General features: G+C 47.0%; 2 protein-coding genes across 5 annotated transcripts in view; one reads left to right on the top strand and one right to left on the bottom strand.

Moving 5' to 3' along the window:
* NCBP2 (nuclear cap binding protein subunit 2) overlaps positions 1 to 6,454 on the bottom strand; it is a 32,183-nt gene extending 25,729 nt beyond the window's left edge. For all 4 annotated transcript variants that reach the window (XR_015724177.1, XM_087861536.1, XM_045812649.2 and 1 more), the window contains exons 1-3: positions 6,296 to 6,454; positions 2,878 to 3,059; positions 484 to 622 (exon numbers count right to left, since the gene is read on the bottom strand). Coding sequence is in view for 3 of the 4 variants with exons in the window: in XM_087861536.1 (XP_087717662.1) it covers positions 484 to 622; positions 2,878 to 3,059; positions 6,296 to 6,373 (399 nt within the window). In the remaining variant the exon portion in view is untranslated. The remainder of the gene's footprint in view (positions 1 to 483; positions 623 to 2,877; positions 3,060 to 6,295) is intronic.
* An 87-nt stretch (positions 6,455 to 6,541) lies between these two features.
* On the top strand, positions 6,542 to 7,313 carry NCBP2AS2 (NCBP2 antisense 2 (head to head)). The gene has a single exon (XM_045812650.2). It carries the CDS (start codon positions 6,603 to 6,605, stop codon positions 6,900 to 6,902), a length of 300 nt encoding a protein of 99 aa, XP_045668606.1. The 5' UTR covers positions 6,542 to 6,602; the 3' UTR covers positions 6,903 to 7,313.
* The last annotated feature ends 2,185 nt before the right edge of the window (positions 7,314 to 9,498 follow it).

Raw genomic sequence — 9,498 nt, 5'->3', positions numbered from 1 at the left:
TTTGTTTGCTTACTTAATAATGAATAAAACTCTATGCCCAACATGAGGCTTGAACTCATGACCCCGAGATCAAGAGTCACATGCTCTACCAACTGAGCCAGCCAGGTGCCACCTAAAAGTTATTTATTATATAACATCATGCTCATAACTCACCAGCATTCAAAAGTAGCACATTCCAAAGAGTAAGTACTTAAATTAGGCTATTTTCAAATTAAAAACTTAAAACTTATTTCAGTGCATTATCCTTTTGTTCTAGACACTTACAGGTACAAAATAGCCCCTAGCAGAAGTCCAATAATGATTGCTTGTCAAAATGTATAGAATCTATAATTTACCAATCCTAATGGATAGTTTTCAGATTCACTTCAAGCTAAGATTACAGGCACAGAATTACAGGCACAGCAAACACAACCTGACAAAGCCCTTGTCACTAGGACTGAAATAACCAGGGAAAGACTGAGCCAAGAGAACCTTCCTGCATACCTGGCCCCCAGATCTCCCACGGCCATACTGCCTGCCCTCCTTAAAGCCTGCGTCCCAGTCCGTGCGAATGATCCGGTCATCCAGACGAGTTCCATTTATGTACCTCATGGCATTTTCTGCATCTGCTCTTGAATAGTATCTTAAGGGTAAGTATTAAGGAACACTATATAGCATTTCTCCAACATTTTTGGGAATACAGGAGGCAACACCTAAATGAAGCGGAGTTGTTAAGAGTACAAAAATGAATCCAACCAGATGGATTTCAGAGACAGTAACTCGGTTTGCACAAGCCTGTTTGAGGTTAGTCCAGAAGCAGTTAGAGAGTCAACTGATTTATCCAAGGCTACTGGTGGTGATTTCCTGGATAATCCTGTTGATAATTATTTGGTCCCACTGTCCGCATATTTTGGTTTGTAAAGTATAAATACGTTCACAGTGCGGGTTTGGAGCACAAACTGCACACTTCCTATCCAAGGAAACAAAAGCATCCAAATCTGGAACTGTATATTCAACAACCTTAATAAAAAGAGAAGGTTACAGTGCATACGGAACTGCCACTGCACTTCATTAGAAGGAAAGACTCCATATCCTATCACTCAGGTTAGTTGTTTCCAAACCTATTTAATCAGATCCACTCAATGTATCTTTGGGGTGACAATAAAAATCTAAGCAATTATGATCATTAGCTGGGTTCAGGGAAATGCCGATCCCTACTTTTCCCCTACGTCTTCAATTACTCAGGTAGGGAAGCACTTGCTGAAATTCCAGTGTCCAACACCTGCACGATGCCTAGCACACAATGGGCGTTCAGTAATTTTTTTGCTGGATAAATGACATGATAAAAGGGCAAAGTGAGAAAAAACACTGGCAATGGCAGCCTCTCTTGGCAATCATCTGTTGTTATGACTGTGGATCTGTGACACAAAAAACAAATGCAAAAGCATCTCAGTTCTCAGAGCCTGAGTATTACCTACAAGGTGGATTTGCTTTGTCTGTTCTCACTGTTCGCCTCATATCCTGTCAACTTTGATGCTGCTGTCACCTGAGGTGAATGTAAAATCGGGACATTCTTGTCCCTTGTGTTTGAAGGGAGAACGGAAAAAGCTTGCAGAGCCCAGAAATCAGACCCAAAAATCAAAAGTTTGGAACAGGTTTGAAAGTAGGGCTTCTAGTTCAAGCCGACAGAGTGAGCACATTTCTCATTTCCTTTTCAAGACCCCATTAGAATGACAGAAAAGATACATACACCCAAAGACTAGAAGAGGCCATCAACAAACCAGAGGTTCAAGAAAGGTGAAGGAAGAGTGCTAACGGATGAAACAAAGTCACGGTTTGAAATATTCTTGAAGGAGGTTAGAGAAGGAGACAGCAAACAGGGTTTAATTAAAAGTCTGTATGTAGGAAGATGACCTGCTAGCAGGAAGGCATTTAAACCCAGGCAAATAAAAATAGAACGACAGAGTTCTGAACAAACTGTCTGGAGAAACCCTATAGGGCAGTGTCTTTGACAGTAGTAAGGCAACATAAATCCCTTTTCATTCTGGCATCTGGGAAGCCCACATATACCAAAAGCAAGGCAGCAACTTAAGACAGATCTGCCTGGGTCCACAAAGTTAGCCTTCTTTTTCCTAATTATGACTGGGAACCCAGGGATCACCAGACATTTAAGGAAAATTTACAGCATAAATACAACCCTCCAAAAAGAAAAAAAATACCCAGGTAATTTGGGGCACAAACAAAAATTTTTTAAACATGTTACATGAGGTCTGGGAAATTTCTTAGAATATAAAACAAAAGGACCAAAAAAGAAAACGTTAGGAGAAAAAAAACCCCAAGCAAAAAATCCAGCAGGTCCAATATTTACAGAATTTCCAGGAAGACAACAGTTTGGTTTTGACCTCACATAAAATCAAGCTATATACATCTACATAACGAAATACTATATAGCCATTTGAAAAAGAGGTAGACCTATGTGTGCTAACATAAAACAATCTCTAAGGTGGAGGAAAAAAACAGTGCATGCGGTATGCACCACGCATCCACAGGATCGCTGCTGGAAAGACACCGAGACTGGTAACCGTCTGGATTTAGAACGGTACAGAGATTTTCACTGTACCCTTTGTACTCCTGTAAACACCATAAGCTTGTATTTTCAAAAGATTATTTCTTAAAGAATCTATTATAAACCATGGATTTCAGAACAGAATGTAAATGTTAACAGCTTTCGCAACACGGGAGTGTAGACACATTGGGCAGAAGGTAAGAAGTAGATGAAAGGAGGAGAGGTAGAAGGATAGGGATATTAATTAGTGGACGGCCTCCCTCATTTTTTTAAAGTAACCACTCTTCGCCCCCCCTCACCCAACAGCTACGCCAGACACACAGGAAGGATACTCCACAAAGCAGAACCCACATGCTGTTTTCTTCATCTTATCCAGGCCCATAATGATTTTCTTTATGTCGCCACTTTTGCTGAAGAGTTCATAGATTTGTTCTTCGGTTGTGTAAAAGGAAAGATTTCCAACATACAACGTACAGCTCTTCTTCAGTAATTTTTCCTGTTCTTCATTGTCACCCTAGAATAGCAAATAAAGACAAAGTTAAGCAACACAATCTAAGAAGAGTCCTGCTTAAATAGTATTCCCAAGTATGGCAAAAACTGTCATTAATTCTAATCTGGGAGCCAGCTTCTCTCATCATCCCAGTCTACCACAAATCCCTTGCCAAAGAGATAGAGAGAGAGGGGTGTTCACACTCTTGGACACACTTCTGCAGGTCCCGACTGCTTTCAGTTTAAGAGTCACGTTGCATGTAGCCCTCCTGCGCGGTACCGCCATGCAAACCGCATGCCTCTTCTCTGCCTACTCCATAGCCTCAGCACCGGAACCTTCTCCTGTTGCCAGAGCTTAACTTCCAGACCTTGAACCCATATACTAAAATGGACTTTTTTGTAGTGAAAAATAAATGGATTTTCAGAGATAGGGTATCCCTCATAATATTGCCACAGAGAATGTTCAAAACAACTGTCTAGATGGATTACATGCGCATATATTTTTCTGAGTTTAGGAGAAAATACAGTAATCACTAAAAACGAGAGCTTACATTTTTTTTTTAAATAAAAAGATTCCCTTACTTTTTTTTTTTTAATTTACTAATTTTTTTGAGAGCAAGAGAGAGGGTGAGAGAGCAAGTGAGGGCTCACATGCACACGAGCAGGGGAAGGGGCAGAGGGAGAAGCAGACCCCCGCTGAGCAGGGAGCCTGATGCAGAACTCAATCCCAGGACCCTGGGATCATGACCTGAGCTGAAGGCAGACGCTTCACTGCCTGAGCCACCCAGGTGCCCCGAGAACTTAGGTTCTTGACAGGCTTCCTAATTTCGAAGACAGGACGAAGCCAGAGACAGGAATATAACTGGGCTTCAGCCAACCCACCTGACAATCCCTGGGGCTCATCATGGGCTAGATATGGTATTTTACATGCCTGCACAGAAACCAGGTGGTCGTCCTCAGACCTTCTCTTCCGACCTCCACATTGGGGAGGACAAATGCTAACTAAATAGAAGGCCTACCTCCTGACCTGCTCTCAGGCTCTCAGGTTAAGGCTCTCAGCAACCATACAGTGGTATTCCAGTTTGGAAAGTAGCTGAATAGACCTACACTCAGGCCCCCAGAGCACTTTCCCAAGAGTCCTCCCTTCTTCACTTACTACTCCATATATAATGCTGATCCAGTCTCCTTCACTCTGAGACCAAGGCTTTGCGTTATTTGTCTCTGAAAGCTTTGGACCACAGAGCTCAGACTAACAGGTCTCATGTGATCACATTCAGTGCCAGAACGGAGGGATAGAGAAACCATCTAAAGGAAATCGCATCAAAAGGGAAATGATGAAATAAATTACGGTACATCAATAAATATAAAACTATGCAGCCCCAAGAAAAATGTACATGCACATGCAGTTATACAGAACACCTGAGACGGTAATGACCATAGGGAAAAAAGGTACAGAACGTGAAGGATATGCTCCAAAATAGATACATATTTTTTTAAAGTATGAATATAAAAGGTCTCATACACAAGAAATAGGTACATGTTCCTTTAGGGAGAATCAAGGGATTGCAGGTCAGAGGCTTCCATGTATGAAATTGCATTTAACTCTCAGAAGTGAACGAAGGGGCAGACCTTCATAAAGTAAAGTAACCTTACTTTACACCTGAGAAGACAGTTAAGTAACTTGTTCGAGGTCATATAGCTACTCAGTAGTAGCAGCTGGAATCCAAACCTAGTCTCTCCCCACAACCCCCAAAACCAGTCTTATGCCCAATCCCATACTTCCTTAAAAAGTCCACAGGGCAGTAGTCTTTCTACATTAAAAACAAGTTTTCAGAACTTTGGAATGAGACATTACATAAAGTAGATCCACCTTATTTGCATCACTGCTGTTAATGATTTATTAAAATTACCAGGTGGTGGCCTTTTCTTTTGTCCCACTTTTCTCACACGTGTAAGTAATCCAAACAAACAGTCAAAGCTTAAGCCAACTGTGGTGTAAGTCCTTACTGAAGGTTCCATTCAGGGAACACCAGGAGTTCCTCATGACAGCATCTTACTACTATCTAAATAAAGCCACAGGCCTTAGACTGCATTTCAAGATGGTAATGATGTGGAACTTTCTAAAGTAATGAGAACTGTAAAAGTGATAGAAGTGATAAACCTTGCTTGGCATACAGTAAGCATTTACTGCCTTAGTGAATGAATTTCAGGTCTTCCTCATTTGGCCTTAAACAAAATTTCCTTTTCCCTAACCCGCTAACACGTTGTGCGCGCTCTCCACGCCCACCCTCTTGTACCCGCGCCTCTCCTTTCCTTTCCCGTCACAAGCCGTCTCCCTTTTCTGAATCCTCACAAGATTCCCTTTCCCGTCACCATTTCTGCAGATTACGATTACTTGCCGCCATTTACAATCCCTACTGGAAAATTATAAACTCTTAGGGTGCGAAAACTGTCTTCCCTCTCCCTCTAGGACTTAGCAGTTTTAAGCAACAGCACTCAATAAAAGTTACCTAATAATCACTGGATGACGAGTGTCGCTCCACCTCGTCCCCGCTTTTGCTGATACTGGACAACCGACCTCGAATATTTGCTGCCTTCCCTTTTTCCACATAATCTACAATGACATGGGCCAAACTAAAACCTCCCTCTTCTGAAACCCAGCAGTTCTCTGAACTTGACACCTAGACTCTTAAAGTGCCTAGCTTGGACAGTCCACCTGCCCACTCCAAGGACTCCCTACGTTGGAGTCAAGGCTCAACTTTGTGTCTCCCAGCCACCGCGTAGAACTTTGTAGGACCGTTCTACTAGACCAAGGAAGGAAAGGGCTCCACGCGCCACAGGGCTGATCTAATTTAAAATTAAAAAGTAATAAAAAGTATCTGGTTCAGGAAGACGCCCCCTTTCCCCATACTTCAGATGTCAAAAGGACACCCCTGCCCCTCATATCACAAAGTCACCTTCCCGAGGTACAGCCTGTGCAAATGCCAAGCCACCACTACTACCGCCACTGCAACCCCTCTGCACTGGCCTGGGAAAGGGAGCAGATGCAAGGGAATGGGAAAGCGAGGCTCAAATTCTCTACGAGATAAGGGGATTCAGTGGTATCCAAACGCCCTTTCAGCTCCGTTCCCCAGCAGGCACCGGGGCCTCACTTCGCGTCGGGAAACCAAAGAACGGCAAACGACACAATGAGACAAGAGCAAGCCGATTCTCAGCGTTCTGGCCCCGGGCCTTCCCTTCTCGCGGCCCGGCCTCCCTCACCCGGAAGTGCTGGTCCCGGTATTGGCTCAGCTCCACGTAGGAGTCGCTGCGCAGCGCCTTCAGAAGGCCGCCGGACATAGTGCAGAGCAGTGCACGAAGACGCCGCCACTCCAGGAACAACGAGGCTGCCGCGGCGGTGGCGGAAGCGGAAATGCGCGGAGGCGGCTGCAGAAGGTGGGCATCCTGTGAACCAATCCAAGCGCAGCAGTGTCGTCACCGGTCGGCGCGGGCGCAGACGTGGTCCGTCTTTATTCGTCACCCGTCGGAAGCGAGAGCGGCGTGCTCCGGGTTCCGGGTCGCTCCGAGGATGGTACTTCGGCGGCTCTTGGCCGCCCTGCTGCACAGTCCGCAGCTGGTGGAGCGTCTGTCCGAGTCCAAGCCCATCCGGCGTGCGGCGCAGCTCACGGCCTTCGCGCTGATGCAGGCCCAGCTGCGCGGCCAGGACGCAGCCCGGCGTCTTCGAGCCCTCGCGGCTGGGCCCGCGGGCTCGCTAGGTCGCCGCGCTGCCCGCTTCAGAGACACCTTCACTCAGGAGCTGCGCCGCGGCCTCCGAGAACGCCCGGGGTCACCGCCAGGTAGCCAGAGGGGCCCGGGCGCTAACCCCTAAACCCAGGCTGGGCCGGGCCAGGGTCGCCGGTTTTCCCTTCTGGACTCGGCACGGGCCTCGGCGCTAAGCGATCATCCTGGGCACTGTGCACGGCTTTGAATCCGGAGTCAGACTGTCGGCCTTAGAGTCTCATTCATCAGGGATCCCAGGCCTAACCGACATCCCCGGTGAAGCCGTGTGATCGGACTGGGCACGGTGCGAAGAAAGCCCCCAAGTCCCGGCCCCGACACACCGCGTACAGAGAGCCATGACCCGAACCACAGCCCGAAGGAGTCTGCCCTCTGCGAATGGGACTAAAGCTCGTGTTCAGTGATGCTGCCTCTGCACTGAGAGAGCAGCGCGCTTCTTCCAGGGGACAGCATGGATGGAAAAACACAGCTGCCAAATCCTCTGATTAAATGTGTGAGCCGAGTAATGGGCGTGAGTGTGGTGCTTCTCCGGCGAGATGGGTTAGGGTTCCTGGGGGCTCCAGGCCCGTGGTAATACTAGTTAACGCATTTGGAGTGCGTACTCTGTGCTGGCACTTGCTAATTGCACTCCGTGTGGGCTCTCGCACTCCTTACAGTCACTTTGATATGAGGAAGTGTAGGCTGCATCCTTACAGAGTCGGGATGTGAATACATGAGTTTGACTCCAGGGCCTAGTCCTTAACCACAAGTCTCTGCAGCATTTGCCCTGACCTTCAATGCCTGCCTCCACCTCCCCGACCCCGTTATCACCATTGGGCGTTAGAACTGTCTAGTACGGAACAAGCTACCTGGATTCCTATTACCAGTTTTAGAGGGTCTGGATTACAATTAAGACAGCCGATGGACTCATGAGTAGGAAATCCGTGGTATACAGAAATGCCTTGTCATTTTGAGGCTTCTGACTGAATTTCAGATCGCCTCTAATTAGGCTCCACAGTTCATTGTGCAATCTAGAAAGCTTAAAGCCACAGGAGCTGCTTTCAGGCTGGTGACCAACCAGAATTTATATCCTGGCCTTTCTGATAGTTACAGAGAGGGAGCTAGATAGGGCCGGGGGGACGACCAGTGGGGGTGGAGAAGCTAAAGTAACATTCCTAATGTTCATACTTATAATTTGCTATCCCATCCCAGTCATCCCATCAGAGGTGCTGCTGTTTAATCCTCTCAGGCCCAAAGTCCCACTCTCCTAGTGACCACAGTCCTGATTTGGCATCTGACCCTTGCGTCCTATCAAAGGACAAATACTCCTCCCAGACCAGAGGCCACTCTGGATTCTCCCTTGAGGCTGGCAGTGAGGAGTCTGAGGAGCTGCTTCCTTCTATGGCCTTTCTGCCACAGTGGCCTCAATCCCACTCCTTGGTCTCTGGACCTCAGTGGCAGAATATTAGCAGTCCCCAGCCCAACTCCCTACCCTCAACATAGGTAAGCACACTCGATGGTAGGTCTTTTTCCAGACTGGCAGGGACAAAAAGGGAAGCGGTGCAGGAAGCAATGAAGCTACTGGACAAACTGGTCATCAACTGCTAGAGAAAGCAAGAAAAGGGGGCAGTTGTTTCTCACAGAAGAAGTGGGTAAGAACTAAGCTCCCTCCATTTTTGTAGAGGGAGTCGGAGCAGAGAGGGAAAACTGGGTCCTTTCTGCTCCAGCTCCAGGTGGCTTGGGTGCTCCTGCTTTACTGGAGAAGCCTCCAGTGACTGTAGACACTGGCTTGCCATCCCACCAGTTACCCTATTACTAAAGAAACATCAAATTCTTTCCACCACCCCCAGTGGCAATCTCCCAGCATGCTTTTCAAGTTTTTCTAAGTTCTGCCAGAAAGTGAAGCAGGGAAGCAACTCATCCTGCTATCTTGCAGGACAATTCAGATTCACCCCTCGACGCTACACAGACCTAGATACCAACACTTTATGGGCAAATTTATTAGAGGTCAGACCATCAGCAATCTACATGGACTGCTACAACCAAGTCCCTGGAAATCCTCCAGGGAATTCTGAGATTGTGGGTCCAACTGGGGGAGGGGAGAGGCAAAAGTCCCAAGAGACCCAAACAAGTTTGGGACCCTAGAGTCGGGTGTCTCCAAGATGGCACTTGGGCAGAAAAGCCATCTTTGGCTGCAGAGTAAACAGTAAGTGCTTACTGTGTGCCAGAGATGATGCTAAGCACTAGGGATAGGAAGACAAATCAGAGGTTCATAGAAACATAAACTACAAGAGCAATGCATTGACATGAATGGGTTCTACAGAATGTAAAAGAGGGAAATGTCCAGTAGTTTGCTGGAGCCAACTTCTATCGGCTCCTGAGAGCAGATCATTGGCATCTCCTCCCAACTTGGAGTTCAGTAGCAGCATTTCGGTAGTTTGCAATCAGCAAGGTGGGAGTATTTATGCCACGGAAATCAGCCAGTGCTACAAATGGGGGCTTTTCTGCCCACAGAGAATGGGTTGCTAATCATTTACCAGCATATCACTGACCCTCGTCTTCCTTGGGGTTGGAGTCATGAGGAGGCCGTGGCACCGAGATCAGCAGCAGCCACAGAGCAGCACGACTGGGAGGGCCATTGCTCCGAGTGGACCCAAACCTTAGCCCGCAGAAGGCAGGACTAGAAGAGTGCTCAGGCTTGGTCATTA

This window comes from Ursus americanus, chromosome 4, assembly GCF_024610735.1.
Source record: "Ursus americanus isolate L20-20 chromosome 4, mUrsAme1.1.p, whole genome shotgun sequence".
Classification (NCBI taxonomy): Eukaryota; Metazoa; Chordata; class Mammalia; order Carnivora; family Ursidae; genus Ursus; species Ursus americanus.
The sequence above is the reverse complement of the archived record's forward strand: the minus strand, read 5'-3'. Positions and strand labels throughout refer to the sequence as shown.